The sequence below is a fragment of the Drosophila guanche genome, unplaced genomic scaffold (genome assembly GCF_900245975.1).
Source record: "Drosophila guanche unplaced genomic scaffold, DGUA_6, whole genome shotgun sequence".
Lineage (NCBI taxonomy): Eukaryota > Metazoa > Arthropoda > Insecta > Diptera > Drosophilidae > Drosophila > Drosophila guanche.
In genome coordinates this window covers 4183454-4204866 of record NW_022995752.1, presented here as the reverse complement: position 1 = coordinate 4204866, position 21413 = coordinate 4183454, and the positions used below count along the sequence as shown (strand labels likewise).

Sequence of the window (21413 nt, the reverse complement as noted above, 5' to 3'; positions counted from 1 at the left end):
CCTTTATTCGATGGAAGGAATGTTCCACCAACCATAAACGCTACACAACTTACCCATTCCTCTTCTGCTAATAACAATAATCATTCCGAAACTCTTTTAGTGTTTCCCTCAGATATCATACCACTGTGAGCACACTGTGAGCATCAGCAGCACACAATCTCATGGAGATTTACCTAAACGCCAGGCCAGGCCAGACAATGCCATGTCGAGTGGTGTGCTGTGCGCCAACGGCAATCGATCGCTGGTTGGGTATGCTCCCGGGCCGGTTCCACTCAGTTCTGTGTGGGTTGTCTTCTGGTACAAAACGGTTTAAGCGGTCGGTTGGTTGCTGCGCAGTGGCTCTCCTTTTAGCCACAAGTTTCGCGTTCGTTTCGAGCGACGGTGTTTGGATCGATCGATTGCTGATCTGAAAGGATCGATACAAAGTGTTTCAATCTCTGCGAATCAAACTGTTGGTATTCATAGTCAAAGCAATGTTACTGCAACACGAAAGTGCCGCCAGCATGGAACAGAGTATGCCAGAGAATCTCAGCACTCATGTTTACGGCGGCGAATGTGAAATGAAGCTGCCATCGCCCCCGGGCAATCGCGATCGCGATCGCGATCTGTCGCCCAAGGAGTCCACCCATAGTCCCGAGACGAGTGTATCCAGTCCAACGCCTCCCACAAGCACCAGCACCACCAAAGTGAAACTCAGTTTCAGTGTCGATCGTTTGCTGGGCTCTGATCCCAGCGAATCCCTGACAAACTCTTCATCCTCCTCCACGAGATCCTGCTGCGATGGCAGCGTCTTCTCCTGCTGCATATTTCCACACTGTTTCAGTCAATCGCAGGCAGAGGCTGCCAAGCTAGGACATGTTTCTGCTCTACAAACTACACAAAGTCATCATTATGCCTATGCGGCAGGATTGGATAAGCTATACCCGAACCTTTATATGGATTACAAATCTGTGCTGAGACCAACGCCCATTCGAGCTAATGAACATGGTAAGACATGGTTTGGAAACTCAAATTATATCTGTATAAGCGGGGATTATGGCAAGAGAATGATTGGATCGAAAGTGCAGAAATACTCAGATTTTTAACAAGTTATAGTCGGAGTCATGGCCATGGAAAGGGATCTGCAGTCAGGATCAGTTGTAAAAGATCTGAAGACAGAGAATATGCCGATAAAAATACAAATTGTTCACATGTTTATTTTATGCATCGTCTTTCTTCTATAGCTTAGTGCTTTATCTATATATATCGGATAGATAGATAGATAGATAGATAGATAAACCCTTGCTACATTTCCTTGATGATTTCCCTACATGAAACACTTTGTAAATGTCCTATATCCGCTAGCTTAAAACCGTTTTAAACTTAAAACGATACTTACCACTTAAACACAATCAAATTTATCCCTAGAAAACCACTTCACTTACAAATTTGAGGCTCACGTAATACGATTTTTCGCGATTGATCAAAGCAAAATCATTCAAACACCTCCAATCATATTTCCCGATATGCCAATCACTCAGCATTCCACGCTCAGCCATCTTCAGGATATCAGACGATCAGAAACGATCAAAAGATCTGTTGAGGAAGTTTCCCCATTTGCCAATCAAAAAGATCTTCAGCTCATTACGAGGCAAAGAGCATGGAGAGCACGGAGTATGCACTGCAATTACGCACCAATTTATCCACATTACAAAGGAAATCCAAAAGAGTGAAAAACGTAGAAAATGTAAATTCCTGGAAGAGCAGCGCAACGCTTGGCCATAAATCGTTTGTTTTTATTGGAATTATTAGTTGATCTGTGGCCATATTGTGCAATATTGTGCCGGGCCAACTGTTCGAACAGACTCTTGACGAAAACAATCCATTTGTTGAGCAGAAGAACCCAATCCAAACCGCAGAATATCTCGATATATTCCGTGTATTTACGTTACTTCCTGCTGGGGATATTTGTATACCGATGAATACTATCTGAACTGTTCTGGGGACGACGACTTTGCCCATGGCTCATGGACTGCTTTGATCTTGTTTATATGAGAAATAGGAAAGGCATTTCAAATAGAAATTGTTCATTGTTACGGACAGGCAGGCTGCAAGCCATTTAACACATTTCGATGGTGCTGGCTTTTGTTTTATATACAATACTTATCAAGTGGGTGCTAAAGAGCTGCAGAGGGCTTGCAATCGATTGCAAAGGAAGTTCGAGGGGGAAGGGCAGGAAGCATGCCAACATATTGTCGAAGATTGTGAAAGGAAGGGAAGCCAGTCAGCCCATGCCACGAGTGGTTTGTGTTCAAATTTTTATTGAAATATGGCCTATGCTGTGAAGAGAGCAGCTACACATGTAATTCAGCTAATATAATTAAATGTTACTTACGGTCTTCCTTGCAATCTACTACACTTTAGCCCACCCTTAGCTCGAGCAACATTTAGCCATGATATCATTTTATTTTGTATAATTTATCATTCAGAAAGAAATCTTTGAAATCTTTTGTATGGCAACAAATTAGCGGCACATTGAAATAAATCGAAATCTGCGCACTTCAATGGAGCAAAACATTTATGAAAATTATCATCAATATTAAACGATTTTCAAACACATTCCGTGCGGGCAGGTGCAAATGGAAGGGCAATTAGTAAAGAGAATTAAATTCGACATTTCCTCAATCAACCGAAGCGGTTCGAAGCAAACGATCGTTGAAAGTGTTTCATCAATCCTTGTGGGAACATTAAATAAATTAAATTCAAAGGAACAGAAAGAACACGGTCGAAAATTAACAGCAATTTATGAACAAATTAGGAATCAGACTTTAAAAATAAACTTCGACCTACGTGAAAAGCGATTGGCTGGGAATGGGTGAACAATTTGTTTATTTGCTTGAGCAATTGGCCCGTCATTCATGGGCAGATACAGATAGCTATCCATCTAATTGCCAACGATAATGAATTGTTCCGCTGCCACCGAGATCAGGGGCTAGAGGACAGGTTGGCAGAGAACTTGAAGCTGCAGTAAGAGAACTTGGAAGAACTTTGGCCCGATCCCTGATAGATGGGGCGCCATTGGGCCCAACTACTGTGACTCAACGCGATGCTGCCGTTTAGCCTAATGACAGGCGCATGACCGACCCGACTGATTGAATGAGTAAATGACCAACTGAATGATGGAATAACTGAAGCTATGCAATGGCTTTGCCTATGCCTATGGTTTGTGGTATTTTTAGGGGCCAAGCCAGAGGGCAACTATTTACACAGCCACCCACTGTGGAGCGATGGAGGAAGAGGATGGCTACCTGCAGCGACCAACCTGCTCCAGCCAACTCTCTGCCTCTCTGGCGGATTCATTTCTTGATGGATTGATCGCATCGCATCGCACATCATAAAAACACTTTGGGGCCAAGCCAGAGAGAAGATCTCTCTCCCTCGATCTTTCCGTTCCCTTCCCTGCTGATACTTTGACTATTTGTTGCTGTTTGCTTGCCTCGCCTGGTGTTGAGTAGTTTGTTTGATTGTTTTTACTTGGGCTTTTCCTTGGGTGCTGGCGATAGATTCATCCATCGCTCGATCGATCGATTCCCCCCAGCAGCATCAATGCTGAAAACGTTTGTCTGCTATATGGGAATGCTGATGTCTGAGCGATAATCTGGCGCCGTTTGCCTAATTAATTTACAATTTATATGTTAATCCAATTGCTTGCTTTATTGGCTGCAGCTAGAGCTACATGGAGTTGCCAGCGATCACAGCAGCGTTCATCAATGAACATCACATAGAGAGAGAGAGAGAGAGTGGATTTCGTAATTGTGGTATCAAAGGGATTATGGCAAAGAGTTCCCAGCAGCAGGGGAGGATTACTTATAATGAGAGGGATTAACTATATTTCGATTGTTTAAGTGTACGTATTGAAGTTGGTATTGAATGATGGAGTGATCTGGCATTTTTTGATGGATTTGTAATGCGAATTTTGACTGCGCTTTCTGCTCTATTAATTATTGTTTAATGCCATTTTTTAAATGATTCCCATAACTTTTATTTTGGTTATCACAATGTGATACATTTTTTGTATCGTCACCAGAATGTGTATTCATGCATATGTATACACTTTTTCGATCTTCAACATATCATCATCATATATGAATAGGATTTGATGATTTTGATCAAAGAAAACTATTTCTTCAGTTTTACGATCATTTTCAAATGATCAAGCTCGTTATCCATGAACATTTACCCGAGTAAATAGAATATTCATGGAAACAGTGTACGAACTTAAGAACTCTTGCTCAAAGCTCTTCTAAATCGAAGCCTCCTTATGCACTGAGCCAAACATAGCTTAATGCTTAGACTAATTAATCTGCTTGAAAATTCAAGAATGGAGAAATTAAATGGTATTTACATGGATTTAAATATAATTTAATATACTATATATCTAAATATGTATTCAACATTTTAAAATAAACATTTAATAGTCATTTTGTAGAAAATATATTTAAAATATTTTAATATTTAAATACATTATTTTAATTGTAAAAAAAATATATTTTAAAAATGAAAATGTTTATTTTAAATGAGAATTCAGGTTAAATATTTCACCGCTGAGGGCACAAAGAATCAAAAAATATTATACTTAAACTGAAGTGAAATTATTGAGAATAATTTTGTTCCTGTGTGTAAGGAAACCATTCATTAAATATTTGGGTAACTATTTACCAAATATTTAGCAACTATTTAAACAAATGTTCGCCTTTAACCTTGCACTTATTTAGTGCATTCCTGAACCTAATTTACAGCGTGAGCAAAAACTCATAAATTAATCACTTAACCTGCTCATCACAATTGATGGACCAGGGTTCGTACTCGTATGCACATGGCCCACCAACAGCGCAGTGGCGTTTCGGTCAGTGTGAAGAGTCCATTCGCAGTTTACCCAGAAAAAAGGAGAGCACCGCAGAGCACTGACAAACAAAATATTCGCCAAGCCATAAATATGGCATACCCCGGGGAATGGCAGGTCAAATAAATCCGTAGAAATGGAAATTTCCTCGTAAATCCAAGACAGCACACAAACATCTCAGAGCCGAGCAGATCCCCCAACTGCGAGTGCATCCGCATCCCTGCAGGGAACAGCCAAGTAGGGGGAGTGGGGGAATCTCTGGTGTGATTTAGCATCACGCCTCGGAATTATCACAACTCATTAAGATATTTACTCTGGGATGCATGGGGATTGTGGATTGGGTATTGGGGCGCCCGATATTTACAAATGTATCTGAAAAGTCGGCAATTAAAGAGCTCGCGCTGTGCCAAGGCGAGAGCTGTGCACCCGAGGAATAAGGTGTTGAAAATTGATGGAAACTCATTATAACAAACCGCCGACGGGTGACACAAACCAAGTGCCAAACAGGCTAATTAACGCAGATGCAGATGGCCAGATACAGATGCAAATGCAGCAAGGAGCAGCAGCGCATTTCCGCTGCAATGCTGCAAAATATCCAAGAATCACACATCGTTGAGTGTTTTTTTTTTCTAGAGTAAATAAAATGGCTTGCCATGAAAATAATTAGACGCATGCCGCGTGAACACACAAACAAAGCGAAAATTCAAGCATTAACTTTATGAACAAAAGCCAATAAAAAGATGAATAAACTAGTTAAGGCAAAGGAGCGAAAGAATCAGCAGCTCTTTGAGATATTTAAAAAACATTTAAACGTATGAAAAGGCACTCGACCTACAGATACAACACACCCACACACACATCTCTCTCGTGTGCCCCATGTCGTGTTCGATTACCCCAAATAATTCTTGGCTCTGCACCGAAAAGAAACGCTAATTGTTGCTCTACTGAAATCTCGTTTCGTTTTTGTGGTATAAACAAATACAAATGGTTCCGCCCCGCCGACAATGCCTCCCTCAATGATTATTTCCAATTAAGTGGAAAATTTTATTATAAACAAACTCATTTAAATATTTTCAACGTGCGTTTTCATTGAACAAAATAATTTACTCGAACAACACACACAATTTCTGAATTTCATATTTTGCACGCGGATCGGATCGGAACGGAACCGAACGGAACGGAATAATATTTTCCTTATGTTTTTTTCCTGATTACGGAAATGCGTAAATTTTCGGTTGGCTTTAAGCTTAAAAAATATAACAACTAATGTATATTGTTTCCACCGGACATGGGCAATAATTAATGGTATGGGAGGATATGGCGATTGAGTAAGGGTGAGGCTGGGTTTGTAAAAATAAATAAAAGTGAGTGAAATATGGCTGGGAAAAGATGGAAGAAAAGTTATGGAAAATTAGTGAAAGGAAGTGAGAGTTCATTCTAGAATGATGTGGATTAAAATCGATTGGAAGATAAATTAAATGGGGAGAGATCTTCAATATATATATATAGCCACATCGGCATGTACAAGATGGAAGCAAAGACATGGCCAATAGTGCTGCAAAATGGAGTAGAGCAAGAGTTAACTCTAGTAGTATAGTAGTATAAGGGATTTTAAGGAATTCAAGTAAGAGTTAACTCTAGAATGCTCTGGCTAAAAGGTTTACCCTAAGAGATCAAGCCACAGCGTCATATAAAGGACGGAAGAGTTATGGGAAATAAATCAAGGAAAATGGAATAGTGCGTGGATTCATTCTGGGATGCTGTGGTCATGTTCTCTATGAGAGGTTGTCTTTACTTTAGACGATCGTAAAAAACTTTAGAGACAGGGACCTTTAATATCTCTCTATAATCATGTGTTACTTCTAGCCCTTAAAACGAAATAAAGTGGTGGAAATATCGACAACCTTTCGCACCTTTATAATACTTTTCGATTTCCTATATTTTCCTTCAGCAACCTCATATCCCACTCTGGCAACCAACGCTCTTCTACGCTTCCATCAGCAGCACCACCACCAGCAACACCCACAGCATCATCAGCCGCACCATCAGCCTCACCATCAGTCGCACCTTCATCAGCAGAAACCTGCCACGAATGCAGCCTCGACAGCTGCAGCGCTGCTGGCGCCTCTTCATAGCCTCAAGTCTCTGCAGTTGACGCAGCAGCAGCGATTTCTGGGCAAGTCGCAGCAGCAGCTGCTGGACAACATTCCCACATCGCAGGCGGCAGCCTCAATGCAAAATGGCAGCCAAAATGGGGGCGGCAACGGCAACGGCAACGGCAACAGTGGCAGTGGCAACAGCAACGGGAAACGGAAACGCTCCTGGTCACGGGCTGTCTTTACGAATCTGCAGCGAAAGGGCCTGGAAATACAGTTCCAGCAACAGAAGTACATTACAAAGCCAGACAGACGCAAGCTGGCGGCACGCTTGAATCTGACAGATGCGCAGGTGGGTTACAGGAAGAGAAAACTTCGAGTGTAGAAATATTTATAGCTATTCCCCTGCTCTTCAGGTCAAAGTATGGTTCCAGAATCGCCGCATGAAATGGCGACACACACGCGAGAATCTAAAAAGTGGCCAAGAGAAGCAGCCTCATGCACAGCCCTCGAGTGTGGCTGCCACGAAGGCCACGACCATGCCAGGTGCTGGCCATCATACACAGGAGCAGCTGGACTACAGCTCCGATAGCTGCTCGAGTGCGGAGCTCAGCGAACAGGCGGACGATGATATAGAAATTGATGTGGTGGAGTAGAGCAATGAATTCTACATCAATACATGCTCGTACATGCATAACTACATGCAAGTCGCATGCTTGTTACTTGTGTAAAGTACCATGTCGAGTAGCTTAAGTCACGTAGAATATTCCCTCTAATTTATTTTATTTATATAATTTTTAACTACAAAATAAATGTTAAAGTGCACAGTCACAGCTGGCCTTACTTGGGTAAATATGGAGAGGGATCATCTATCTGTTTACTTGTTTGAATAGAGCAACAAGATGGAGAGTACAATTTCTCTGATAATTCCTATGAAAATACGAGCATAATACGCAATGCCAACTGCCAAGACAATAGCCAACAAAAAAACAGATACAGAAAATTTAATTAATGGAATAACGCTGCGATCAGCCGAAAATATGAGACGCGGCGACAAGCGGCTTTCTGAGGCCTTCTCCGCTAATCAAATGAACGATAAACCCGAAACGAAAACTGAATGAAAATCCCCCCTTGAGATCGGCAGGCAGTTGGTCAAGCGCGGGTGCTAGTTGGGGGAGAGAGCAGTGTGTGTCTCGGAGAGCAGTAATTAGACAAACAGTGAGAGCAAATTGTTGACAAACAGTGAGAGTAAATTGTGTGTGGATGCACGGCATTGAAATATTACTCATGCTTGGCTTATGGTTTTTATTATGCGCTGCCAGAGAGTTAACCAACTCGGAGAGGGAGTTTGTAGACCTTGGTGGGTACTGGAAATATATTCGATGATATTAAGCTTGTAAAGCAGATACAGTAGAAGGTGAAGGATATAGCAGTACTAAAACTCAACTTTGCCAAGTTAGAGAAAGAAGTCTTAGTCTTTAAAGATCTCAACAGCAGAACAGTTGTTGAAGTAAATGCATTAAGAGTATTCTTAAAAGACCATTCACTCAGCAATTGAATTATCAAAACTTACTTCCATTCAGCTTTTGGCCACTCCTGCTCGAAGTAATCTTCGCCTTTAAAAGAGCATTCCCTTATCGGCTTAAGTAACACAAAAAGCGTACTCTCAGCTCTTTTTTTTCTCCCATGCTCGCGGCTTTGCCTTTCGGTCACGTTCAGTACTCTGACGCAAAGCACAGCGAACGGTTGAATTTCAGATCGAGTCTTGAGACTGGTGGCCATGTGACGGCTTAATTAAAGAATAATAATAATAGAAATTGTATATCATACGGGGGAGCCTTACACAAGCCAGAGAGACATAATGGGCAATGTGCAGCCGCGCACACTGGAGCCGCGCAATGTGGCAAACCGGCGAAGCAGTAAGTGACACAATCAGAAACAGACTCTGCAGCATACAAATTCGTTCTTGCAACTCTTTCTTAGGTATCCTTTGGAACTTTCGCTACACGAATGCCGCACGCCGGCGGGAGGATCTGGCTGTGATTGTGCACAACTCCCGGATGAGCATTGCCGAGTGGTTGGATCTCTTGGAGCTGCAGCAGTACGAAGGTTTGGCATGCTGTCTCTCCTCTCTAACCTGCTCTAACTAGCACTGTACATGTGTACATTCTTCCCTGCTCTTTAGGTAATCTGCAGGCCTACAGCACTGTGGATGATGTGGTGGACATTACGGACAAGGAGCTAAAACGCTGTGGCGTACGCAGCGCGCATCGCCAGCTGATGATCAACAGTCTGCTGGGTGTGCGGGCAAAGCGCCGGCAATCCATGAACTTGGAGGGTAAGTCCCCCGAATCATTCGATATATGTACATTTAATATATCCTCAGCTTTTGTATCCAGCAGCTGGCAGCAGCAGGCCGCGTGCTGTGCCGCGTCGCAAGAATTCCTGCCCATTGGTTTATCTGGAGGATAGTTCCGTCGATATCTCGGGCAGTGGCGATAGCGGTGGACGGGACTTGATTATCACCAAAAGTGGCAAAGTGCTCAAGCAACTGACTTTCGATGATACAAATACCATGTGAGTAAGGTTTTAAAATAGATATACATTTGGGCAGGTTTATCCAGTTCAATCTGATTTCGTCTTCATTGAATTTCAAACTTCAACTATCTTCCACCAAATTATACGTTATCCCACCCTGCCCGCATTTCTCCTTCTTTTCCGAATCTCTTTCGTATATTTTCAATAACAAAAACTCTGCGCATGCTCCAAGAATTTCCCCGCACATAAAAAACTACACAAAAACTTCCTTGAAGCGGCAAAAGGAGTCTTAAAACAAAACCCAAAACAAACCGAAACAACCCTCGCAAGGACAACCCGAATGCACGGCTCGTGTGCGAGAGCATGGGGAGAACAGGGACCACGGACCTGGGACATGGCCGTAACATTTTCAGAGCAATTGCAAACGGCGCAGAGTTCAGACTTGATTCGGCGATACGCGAAAATATATAGAAATATAAATTTTTTGTTTTGTAGTTGCTGTTGAAAGGCTTTGATGAAAATTTAAGGCAATTCTTGCATGGAAAAATCGACTTAAAAGTCGTTTAGGACTCCAAGAAGAGTCTGCCCTGTGCCTGGCCGTATTTTAAATAGTTTTTTTTGGGGCGTTTCCCGTTCCCACATTTGATTTGATTAGAAAGCTTGGCATAATCAAAATGGGCGTAGCAGGTGAGTGATAAGAAATTAAGTGAAAGGATATACGGAAAAGAAAAAGAAAGTCCAAACAAAAATGTGTACAATTCTTTTGAAAAGGAGTAAGAAAGTCCCCCCCGGCTACAAAACATTTTACTACAATTCGATTTGTATTTCTTTTGCACTTGAACTTCAGACAAAAAGTTGGTGCATATACCAAGGACCAAAATATCCCTGCGGGAGCGAAATGTCCCCGCAATTGAGTGCCGCTTCTGGGGGAATGGCCGTTAAGCTAGTCAGAAATTACCCAAAATAAGGGAAATTTACTCATCCAACCGCTCACCCACTCTCTCCTGCACTTCTCTCTGTTGCAGCTACGAAGAATTGAGACCGCGCTCCAGGTGCAACAGTCCCCATTGGGGTGCCCACATTGACAGCGAAATGGAGCAGACTAGCGGCAGCAATGCCTCCACACCGATTGCCGTGAATTCGCCGAATCCCAATGAGCAACAGGAGGCCATTGCCCTGAAGAAGGCCCTCGAATGGGAGCTGAGCTTGGATGCCAGGGAGCTGCGTTCCCATGCCTGGTACCACGGACCACTGCCACGACAACGGGCCGAGGAGATTGTCCAGCGGGAAGGAGACTTCCTGGTGCGGGATTGCGCCTCACAGCCGGACAACTATGTGCTCAGTTGTCGCAGCAAGTTGGCAGTCCTGCACTTTGTGCTGAATAAGGTGGGTGATGGGAGATCCTTGAAAGTTTTTCTCTAATCACAATCCTCTATCTCTTCCAGTTGGTCCTACAACCAGAGACTGTGTACGAGCGTGTCCAATATCAGTTTGAGGAAGATGCCTTTGACACGGTGCCGGATCTGATCACCTTCTATGTGGGCTCTGGCAAACCCATCTCTGCCGCCTCGGGTGCTCTCATTCAGTATCCGTGCAACAGGCGATATCCACTGTCCTTTTATGGTCACAAGATTGTGGGTAATCAGCTGCACAGCCAAATGTTGGCTGGCCTACGTGGCCTGAGTCCTTTGAACTCGCCAATGGGCAGCAATGGCGCAGGATTGGGCAATGCTGGAAGTGCAGTCTTTCGCTTTGAGCAACAGCAGCAGCAACAGCAGCAGCAGCAGCAACAGCAGCAACAGCAGCAGGCAGTGCCCCAGCAGACTGTGGCCTCTCCGGGTAGTCCTCATTGCTCGCCGCCACGAGCACGTCGCGAAGTTCCTCCGCCGCCGCGGCTGCCCTGCAAGAAGCAGCAGCGATCCCAGAGCCTGACGCCCGCACAGGCCATGGTCGTGAGCAACATTAACAAGCTGCAGGAGCAGCAGCTGCAGCTCCAAGAGGCAGCCAATGGCACCAGCAATGGCACTTCCAATGGCAATGGACTGGCCCGCTTCCAGACCATAGCCAGATGCAATCCCACCAGCGATGTGCAGCAGCAACATTTGGAGAATAAATTCACCAGCCACTCGCTGCCCAGACCGAGTACTTCAGCAGCGCAGGCGCTGCGTCAGCAGGCAGCAGCCAGGATGTCCAGTTTAGCCAGAAATTGCAGCCTGGACACAGGGTCGGACTCAAGTCGGCCACCCAGTCCGCCGCCGAAGCCGCGCAAGGAGCCAATGGCCGCCGTGTTGGCATATCAGGCAAGCGGCTCCGATTCGGGCAATGGCTCGGGCGACTCGGCCCTGGGCGATGGCAGTGAGGTGTGCATACAGCGTGGAGTGATCATCAAGAATCCAAGATTCATGAGCAGCTCCGTGTCCAATGGCACACTGAAGAGCTTCAGCGAGTTTGATGCCATGGCAGCGGAGGAGAATCTCTTCACATTGGCCATTGAGGAGGTGCGAGTGGTGAGTGCTGCACGTACCCATGGAAGAACTAATCCTCATGCCATCCTCTCTCCCCTTTCAGGGCAGCAAATTTGATTTTGAAAACTTTAGCACTTTGTTGCTGCCTTCGGTGGAGAACAAGCCGCTGGATGGTGATGCGCTGAACACCTTCAAGATGATGCTGCTGGAAACGGGGCCCAAGCTGCTGGCGGAGCACATAACACGCATTGATATTGGTCTGTTTCTAGAGCAGCCCGACGATGAGTTGGACTACTTTCTGAGCTGTTCGGGACTGGAGCTGTTGACGCTGCCGCATGGCAAACTCTTTCGCGAGGATATCATCGAGCGAACGCAGTGCATCAAGCTGATGGTGGCCGTCACCATACTCACCTGTCAGACGGATCTGGATCGGGCACAGTTGCTCAGCAAGTGGATACAGATTGCGGTCGAGACAAAGACGGCATTGGGGAACCTATTCGGCTTCTGTGCCATTATGTTGGGACTGTGCATGCCACAGGTGCGTCACTCTAAAGATTAGGAAATGTTAAAGGAAATGTTTAAGAGATTTGTTCCCCTCCCCTGTGTAGATCCAAAAACTCGATCAGGCCTGGCACATTCTGCGGCAAAAGTACACGGACAGCGCCTTTACATTCGAGGCCAAGTTGCGTCCCACTTTGAGCAGCATGAACGAGGCATCCAATCCGCAGGCGCCCAACACCACAGTGCCCCATGTCCTGCTCTATGCGCTGCTCATCGATCGTCCAGTTATGGATATTATCAACCATTCGAATATGGACGATCGTCCGGCGCTGTATCACACGTGCATTGCTCCGTGGGAATCGAAGGCGGATGACTTTGGCATGTCCATTAACTTCCAGCATTTGGATGCGTCGCGCGGCTTCCTCAAGAGCCTCGATCTGTATCGGAAGAATGCCAAAATGATGCTCGAAGATGCCAGCATTCGGCTGGATGAGTTGCTGTCGGATGCTTTTCGGTGGGTGCTCTACACGCCTCATTCCTTTGAGTTTATTCGAATAATTTTCGCTTTTATAGAACTGAATTCCACGTGAAGTTCCTTTGGGGCAGTTGTGGGGCCACGGCCAAGCCCGAGGATCGTCATGGCAAGCTGGAAAAGGTGCTAACACTAATGGCCGACAAGTTCTGCATGATGGCCGGCGAAGTCAAGTGAAATTTCACTGAAACACAGCAACGATGATATGGACTCTAGTTTCTAGTTGATAATAACTATAATATAATTACTTATACTATAATCAAAACGATTGTCATTCCACACACTTCCAGCTATCAATCAATCTCTATCAATCAATCAATCTACTCTCTATGTATCTCCAATTGTCTACAGACCCTCCGCAAATTTGAATTTCGTGCTGTCTCTACCTCAGCCTGGGGGTATCTGTATATTTTATATTAATTTTAGCAGAAACACACTCCAAGAAGCACTTTATGTTACAGTTCAAATATTTATTAATTAATCCTTAGTTAAGCCACAAAACAAAAACAAAAACAAAAAGAAACGCTAGCTATACGACGACGGAAAGGAAGAAAAGGAATCAAAATAGGAACCTATACTATATACGAGTTATTTATCAAGCAACTCTCTCCAAGAGGGCAAGAAATCTTCTACTCTGACAACACCCACACTACCAAAGTCTAGTACTTAAATTATATTCAACTAAATAATAATCTTATTGAACTATAGAGCGGACAATATACATTAATCAAAGACATCTTATACACATATGTATGTACACACACATATTTAACTACCCCCACTAGGAATGTATAATTCTTTTGCAATTTTGATAAGTGATAGTGCAGTAAATAAAATGCAAATGCAAATACAGAAAATATTATGAAATTCTCAAGCGAATAATTATCATTATCGGGTGTTGGTCTCGGAGTGCCTTGAACTTAAATGTTTACATACAGCGTGGTATTAAGTGGACAATTTATTTATAGAAAGTTTAAAAAAGAATCGTTTATGGAACTTCTGAACTCAAATTCTTATGGAATTGGAGCTACGATCTCTATGAAAAAAATTCGGAAATGTGTACCAGAAACTTTAAATCATTGTTGACAGTTTTATGATTATTTTCAAGAGCAATTTACAGCCTCTACAGCGTGGGATTGAGGAAACAACGGAATGAAGACATTCAACATTCGGATATCAGGTTTGAAAAGGATTAAATTATGCCACTTATAACTTTGAATTTTAGATAATTTAAACTTAAATTTATAGGAATATTATAGAATCTTTTGTTCTTTTATTTTGGATAGTTTAAAAATCATTTCCAATGCTATTCAATAACAAAACATTACAATATAAAGCCCCCTACTATTAAAATTACACAGTGAATTCAATGGGAAACTTCTGAATATACTTAGCACGAGTTGCAGTCTGTAAAGTTTACCTCCAAAATGTGTGTTTTTAAATTCAAAAACCAATTTGGTTGGACTGTTTAAACTTTCCTTCATTTTACTTAGAGCATGCAACCACAGCCAACCACAACAAATAAGGAGTTAACAAGGAAAATAATATATTCTAATATTAATAGAAAACAAAAAGGAGAAATAAGGCCTAAAACACTTACCCAAACGATGAGTAGGTAATACCCCATCAAAAACAAAATTAACCCACTTTAAACAATCACTAAAATACTCCATAAAAAACAGTATAGATTACCTTGCAGCATTAGCCAGATTCCGAACGAAAACAAACACAATTTGTAGATTAAGTTGCCGCATTAGGCGCAGATTCGATAGGATACTTTCATAAACCCCAAAACACTTGAGAAAGCAAACCACTTGGACGTTAGAGGCTGTTATTATTACGAGGAAACTTAAATGACGATTACTCGAAAATGTGCAGCATTATCAGAGCTCCTCAAGTGGGGAGCAAATAACAGGCTTTATCAACAAATATATATGGATAGATGTGCGGTGCGGGGTGGACTGCTGTACAAAGTGCCATACGGACATGCAAAAACCCATTCGAAAATCGCTTGACATTGTGCCCTGGTCAGAGCTGGAGACCAGTCGATCGTTTCACAGTGCCCAAAAAACGAAAAGAGAGCAAAGTTTGCTTTAAGTCAGCTTTAAGCTTTCGCGTTGATCTAGGCTTTTTTGTATATTTAAACTTTAAAGTTACGTTTGAGGTGCCATGAGCTGTCGCTGCACTCGAAAGCTGACAATGGCCATGAGCGGCTGTGTGATTATTTTGGTGATCGCCCTCACCGTCGGCCTTTGTGTGGGACTGGGCGGTGGCGAGAGTGAGAGCGAGGGAGTACGTGAGGTGAGCAAAACACAAACAAAATATTAAGTGGGTGAAACACATCTTTGCATATCTTGGTTAGGATCCGCCCAAGTTCACAATCGATCATGCGGCAAACAATTTTGTGCTGAATGGTGAACCATTTCGCTATGTCGCCGGATCTTTCCATTACTTCCGTGCGGTGCCCGAGGCCTGGAGGAGTCGTCTGCGCACAATGAGAGCAGCGGGTCTGAATGCAGTGGATACGTGAGTAGTCGTTAACTTACACAAAACAAAAACATTACTCACAAGTGCTTTAGAAGCTACCAATGGTGAAGCACACTTTCGGCATTAGCGAGGAAGAACGTTGTGAGCCGCATTGAAACGCGGCACAACATCTGTCATTAACGTCATGTATAAAAAATTATTTCGAAATTTGTTGCGTTTATTTTGGTCACAGAGAAGCCTGCGCAAAATCAGCCAAAAGTGTGGTAGTTTTACTATAGATCATGTGGGAAATACATTCTTGCTGAATGATGAACCCTTTCGCTATATCGCCGGATCGTTTCATTATTTCCGTGCAGTTAAGGGCGCTTGGCGTAGCCGCATGCGAACCATGCGAGCAGCGGGCCTTAATGCATTAGATACGTTAGTACTGGGCACTACTAGCATTATGGATAACTAGGGCTACATTTCTACTATATCTCTACATTTGCTCCACCCCCCTAGCTATGTCGAATGGTCGCTACACAATCCCCACGATGGTGTCTACAACTGGGCAGGCATGGCGGATGTGGTGAAATTTCTAGAGATTGCCCAGGAGGAAGACTTTTATATAATACTGCGCCCAGGGCCCTATATCTGTGCAGAGCGCGACAATGTAAGGCTACACAGGAGGATCTTTTCAACCAAATAATACTCTAATGCTGCCTCTTTTAGGGTGGACTGCCCCACTGGCTGTTCAGAAAATATCCAAACATCAAAATGAGAACCAGCGATGCAAATTACATGGCCGAAGTGGGCAAATGGTATGCAGAGTTGATGCCACGCCTGCAGCACTTTCTGATTGGCAATGGTGGCAAGATCATCATGGTGCAGGTGGAGAATGAGTACGGTGACTACGAATGCGACAAAGTCTATCTGAATTGGCTGCGCGATGAGACGGAGAAGTATGTGCAGGGGAATGCGCTGCTCTTCACGACGGACATACCCAACGAACGCATGAGCTGCGGCAAGATCGATAATGTGTTTGCCACCACGGACTTTGGCATTGATCGAAGTGAGTTGCGTTATCCCTCGACGCCTAGGTTGATCTTCACTCGTATCGTCTTACCCAACAGTTCACGAGATTGACGCTATCTGGGCAATGCTGCGCAAACTGCAGCCCACGGGTCCTCTGGTAAATTCGGAATTCTACCCAGGCTGGCTGACCCACTGGCAGGAGATGAATCAACGACGCGATGGTCAAGTGGTGGCCGATGCCTTAAAGTGCGTTTTGGTTGCTACCATTCCAAATTATTCCAACTAACTGGGAACTCTATCCCTTTTTAGGACTATTCTGAGCTACAACGCTAGCGTGAATCTGTACATGTTCTTTGGCGGCACCAACTTTGGCTTCACGGCCGGAGCCAACTACAATCTGGATGGAGGCATTGGCTATGCGGCGGATATCACCAGCTATGACTACGATGCCGTGATGGACGAGGCCGGCGGCGTGACCAACAAATATGATCTGGTTAAGCAGGTGATTGGTGAAGTTCTACCATTGCCCGAGATTACGCTGAGTCCCGCCAAGCGACTGGCATATGGCAAAGTGGAGCTGACTCCAGCACTGGCCCTACTCTCTGCCGAGGGACGTGCTGCACTGGCCAAGGGCGAACCCGTGGAGTCTACAAAGCCAAAATCGTTCGAGGAACTCGATTTGTACTCCGGCCTGGTGCTGTACGAGACCCAACTGCCTAGCATGGACCTTGATCCGGCTCTCCTGAGGGTTAATCAGATCAACGATCGTGCCCATGTCTTTGTGGATCAGGAGCTGGTGGGCACACTGTCCAGGGAGGCGCAAATATACTCCCTCCCACTGAGCAAAGGATGGGGCAGCACGCTCCAGCTGCTGGTGGAGAATCAGGGTCGCGTCAATTTCTACATCTCCAACGACACGAAGGGCATCTTTGGTGAGGTGAGTCTCCAGCTGCACAACGGCGGCTACTTGCCACTGGAGAACTGGAAGAGCACTGCATTCCCCCTCGAAGACGAGGCCGTGGAGAACTGGCGAAAACAGAGCGGGGAGCAAAGACTGGATGCATTCCTCGGCAGGCAACGCATTCTGCGCAATGGACCTGTTCTATACACGGGCACCGTCAGGGTGGAGGAGGTGGGAGACACCTACTTAAATATGGCTGGCTGGGGCAAGGGTGTGGCCTATGTGAATGGCTTCAATCTGGGCCGATACTGGCCAGTGGCCGGTCCCCAGGTCACACTTTATGTGCCCAATGAGATCCTCAAGCTGGGGGATAACACTTTGGTCATTCTGGAGTATCAACGGGCGAACAAGACAGCAAGTGGTGAGGATCTGCCCGCGGTGCAGTTTGATGCAAGTGCACAACTGGACGGACAGTCTGGAGATGTGCCGCTCAAGTGACACATTCAATGAGGGGAGATCCTAAATTGATTATGTTACTGATAGATACTTATAGTTATAGCATTTGAATAATTGGTTTGATGAGCCCTAGAAAATATTTTATTTTCATTATTTAAGCAAGAGTTATATCAAAGATCCTTCTATTTGAACGAAGTGGAAAGCCGTTGTGCATCTAATATGATATTCAATCACTCAAATCCAATTGGATTTGTAAGTTGTAAAAATATATTCTTTTATGGGATTAAATAATAAAGAGAAATGTCCCTTATATTACAAAATCAAAACTAATTGCAATTGGAAGATATTTTTGTTGATTGATCATTTGCATCAATAACCGTTGTTAAGCTTTATTTTTTATATATATTTGCTAATTCTTATTGTTATAAATTTATAATTGATAAATTCTATATTTAAATAAATTGTTTTCGTTAATGTGCTGCTTGACTGACTTGCATTTTAGTTTCAGCTCGTTTTTCAATTGACTTTTTCCTTTACCATTATCGTCCTATTTGTAATTGTAATTCTCTTATTTTTTGTTGTTAACGTATACTTTGATACTTGTGCTTAAATTTTGATAGATTCCTAATTGGTAATGGGCTTTATCAAATGGGTTTGGCAAATGGGGAGATTCCTAGTTCTCTATGCAAAAATTGAGCATTAAATCAATTCATGTTTTGGGTGAGAGAACTTTTTCAGATAATTGGGAGACTCTGTACGGGAAGAAGATCCATTCCAAAATTAGGAGATTCTTTTAAGCAATATCATGGTTTCCATGGCATTCAGTTTAATCAATTATTTGGCAAGATACCAACCCATAACTGAATACTTCTTTTCGGAATGTTTTGGACATATACGGAGTGAATCTTCAGCAGGCAATTAATAAATATTTAATCGGTTGTTCGTTCAGGGCAGTGTTTGGGGGATACTTATGTAGGATAAATGAGCTTATAATTAATGGAAATATTTAGTAGATAAATAGTTCAGAATCAGGGTCAGTAATTATATCATTTACGAACACAACTCGTGTAGTATAAATTGTCATATAAGGTACAAGAACGAATGCATTTTGTGCTCCTTTATAGGAGTCTTTGAGTACAAAAGTTAAGTGTGCGCTTTATAGTAAATAAACCACAAACTGATCCTCAAGACAAATTACGAGGGTTTTTCGAGTTTCACATCAAGTTTCAGTTCGTGTTTTCTTGCAAAAATATACATATAGCTTACTTGTTTGTTTGGTTTGTTTCTGTTAGTTTTAAGCTCTTTTTTAGAAATGAGAAAAGCAAGCTACATGGTATGCGTTTTTTTTTTCTTACAATATTTCTATCTGTGCGTCTTTCTTTCGTGTATATAAAAATAATTATTATTGCGTTGCATTCATGTTAGATATTTGTTGTTATTTTGTGCTAGGTTTTAGCTTTTGTTTTCAGTTTAGGAATGAGTTTCGTTTTCTATCGGTTTTTCGGTTTTGCCTTTTTTGTTGTTTGGAAAGTGTTGCATATAATTTCTGTTGTTTTTTCTTCTCTATCTCTCTTTCTTTCTCTATGTCTCTCTCTATACATTCATTAAAAATATATCACAGCTGCATTTCGAGTAAAAATGTCTTCCCTCTTTCGTTTACTTTTCATTTGTAAAAATGTATAGAAAATGTATTCAAAATGTTTTGCATTGGGTTTTTGTTTTCTTGTTTTGTTTTCACCATTTCGGTTGATTTTGGGCAAAGAGAAAGCCGACGTAAAAACAGCAAAAAATTTGGCAACCTAGTTAATGTTTTGTTCATTAGTTAGTCAATGTCCCCACACACGAAGACGGAATGCGTTTGCGTTTGAGTTTTAGACACATACACAGCTAGCTATAGGCATACTCGTGTAGACGAGCACAGACACATATGGGCAGATAGTATAAGGTATTTATAGTAGATATAGTTAACTAACCGAAGCGTAGATGAGTATTTGTAGTGTTTCTCTTCTGCCTTGTATGAGGTGTTATACTTCTCCTCCTTTCAGTTGTCTCTAGAGTGCTGTGGGTGCAGCGAGAGCCATTTGTCAGTGCCATTTCGATTTTTGCGAATAGATGTCGGCACGCAAATTCTGTGCAAAACAAATACCCAAAATCTACAAAGGAAATTACAATATTAATAAATGTACATTCAAAAAAATTATATCACAACACGAATACACAGACAAAAAGTAAAAAAGGTAAATAAAAACCTGGAAAAACATGACCACAATGACAGCCGTTGAAATGATAATCAAATTATGTTCCATCCATTCTTCGCCAGCCTGAACGCAGCCCTTTTCATATATGATTTTGGACAGCTCCATGGCCTAGCGAAAAATCAAAGGAAAGCCAAATTAAATACGCAATAAAATAGAACATATATAATAAAATCTAAAAGAAGGGACATTCTGATCTTTGAGCACCTGCAGCATCAGCAGGCCAACGCAGGCCGCTGCCACGCTTATTAGATGTGCCTCCAGCCAATCCTCGCCAGCGCGCAAACAGCCACGCTCATGTATATTCCTATCCACAGGCTGCTTGCACAGATTAATTATGGGATTATGATTACGTGTAAAACTAAACCTAAAACCACTTACATATCCCTCTTTGCGCACATCATAGCCGCATTGCTTGTTCTTGATGAGCTCTTGCGGCCGGCGACGGCAACAGGAGAAGGGCACACCGCAGGCCTCACGACTGCCAATGGCAATGGACGAGCAATTGAAATAGTTGTTGCTGTCCCAGTCCTTTGGGCCGTCGATGCCGCAACACTGCAGCCAGTCCTCCTGTATCCAATCAATGAGATTCTGCTGATCAGCATCCTCACGATAATGCCGTATGAAGGCTTTGAGCCCCTCAGTAGCTTGGTCTTTGATCTGGAGTAGGGAAAACCATTAAAATCAGTGTATCTTGATTATAGAGAGACTTACCCAGCCCTTGTCCTTGAGTACAAATGCCAATGCACAGAAGCCAATCTCAGCTATGAGTAATATACTCAGAAAAATGGCATACTACAGAGAGACAATAAGATTATTAGTTGTGTTTCGATGGAAACAATAAGCGTACCCACCGCCGCCAAGAGACAAGTATTTTCCCGCAGTGCGCCCACGCTGCCCATGAAGCCGAGAAGGAAGGTGATTCCGCCCAGTATAATCAACACAAAGGCCGGATCCAAGGCTATAAAACTCAGCTTTGCAATGTTGCGAAACATGTCTTTCTCGCTCCAAGCCCAGATGCCAACGGACAGAACCATGAGAGCAGCCACAAATATGAACACATTGCTTGTGAAGAGTAGATATTTCAGACAGCAACTGATTTCGCTTGTCTCGCGTCGATATTTGCGCACTGCAGGCATCTCCGGAATGATTTAAACTTGATTTGTACACTAATTATAATGACTATGACTAAAACATAAACTAAAACGCTATTTTCACTTAGTTTTTACTGAAAGCTACGAAAACATCGATGAGAGGTATCGATGTTTTTGTGGTCGCCACGAAAT

At 43.1% G+C, this 21413-nt stretch overlaps 4 protein-coding genes across 10 annotated transcripts; 3 read left to right on the top strand and 1 right to left on the bottom strand.

Moving 5' to 3' along the window:
- Positions 1–245: 245 nt before the first annotated feature.
- LOC117587558 (tetraspanin-17) lies at positions 246–21375 on the bottom strand. Of its 5 annotated transcripts, XM_034278371.1 has the most exons (6): positions 20982–21374; positions 20842–20922; positions 20509–20787; positions 20335–20445; positions 20122–20238; positions 18454–20025 (listed from the first exon to the last, which is right to left on the bottom strand). In XM_034278371.1, exons 1-6 carry the CDS (start codon positions 21264–21266, stop codon positions 19957–19959), a joined length of 942 nt encoding a protein of 313 aa, XP_034134262.1. In that variant the 5' UTR covers positions 21267–21374; the 3' UTR covers positions 18454–19956. The 5 variants fall into 5 exon arrangements, 4 of the variants coding, with proteins under 4 accessions (XP_034134262.1, XP_034134261.1, XP_034134260.1 ...); XR_004574070.1 differs by lacking the exon at positions 20122–20238 and adding an exon at positions 246–406 and having other exon boundaries at positions 19846–20025; positions 20335–20787; positions 20982–21375; XM_034278370.1 differs by lacking the exon at positions 20122–20238.
- Positions 398–7758, top strand: LOC117587557 (homeobox protein H2.0). Its single transcript, XM_034278366.1, has 3 exons — positions 398–987; positions 6834–7330; positions 7395–7758. The coding sequence occupies exons 1-3, from the start codon at positions 474–476 to the stop codon at positions 7632–7634; spliced, it is 1251 nt and encodes a 416-aa protein (XP_034134257.1). The 5' UTR covers positions 398–473; the 3' UTR covers positions 7635–7758.
- Positions 8720–13527, top strand: LOC117587555 (breast cancer anti-estrogen resistance protein 3 homolog). 3 transcript variants are annotated; one of them, XM_034278363.1, is made up of 9 exons: positions 8720–8897; positions 8962–9087; positions 9164–9316; positions 9381–9555; positions 10542–10902; positions 10962–12023; positions 12085–12519; positions 12590–12996; positions 13056–13527. In XM_034278363.1, exons 1-9 carry the CDS (start codon positions 8840–8842, stop codon positions 13189–13191), a joined length of 2913 nt encoding a protein of 970 aa, XP_034134254.1. In that variant the 5' UTR covers positions 8720–8839; the 3' UTR covers positions 13192–13527. The 3 variants fall into 3 exon arrangements, with proteins under 3 accessions (XP_034134254.1, XP_034134253.1, XP_034134255.1); XM_034278362.1 differs by having other exon boundaries at positions 9378–9555; XM_034278364.1 differs by lacking the exons at positions 8720–8897; positions 8962–9087; positions 9164–9316; positions 9381–9555 and adding an exon at positions 9968–10203.
- Positions 15054–18067, top strand: LOC117587556 (beta-galactosidase). The gene is made up of 6 exons (XM_034278365.1): positions 15054–15315; positions 15377–15540; positions 16003–16153; positions 16213–16552; positions 16614–16761; positions 16825–18067. The coding sequence occupies exons 1-6, from the start codon at positions 15184–15186 to the stop codon at positions 17912–17914; spliced, it is 2025 nt and encodes a 674-aa protein (XP_034134256.1). The 5' UTR covers positions 15054–15183; the 3' UTR covers positions 17915–18067.
- Positions 21376–21413: the final 38 nt, after the last annotated feature.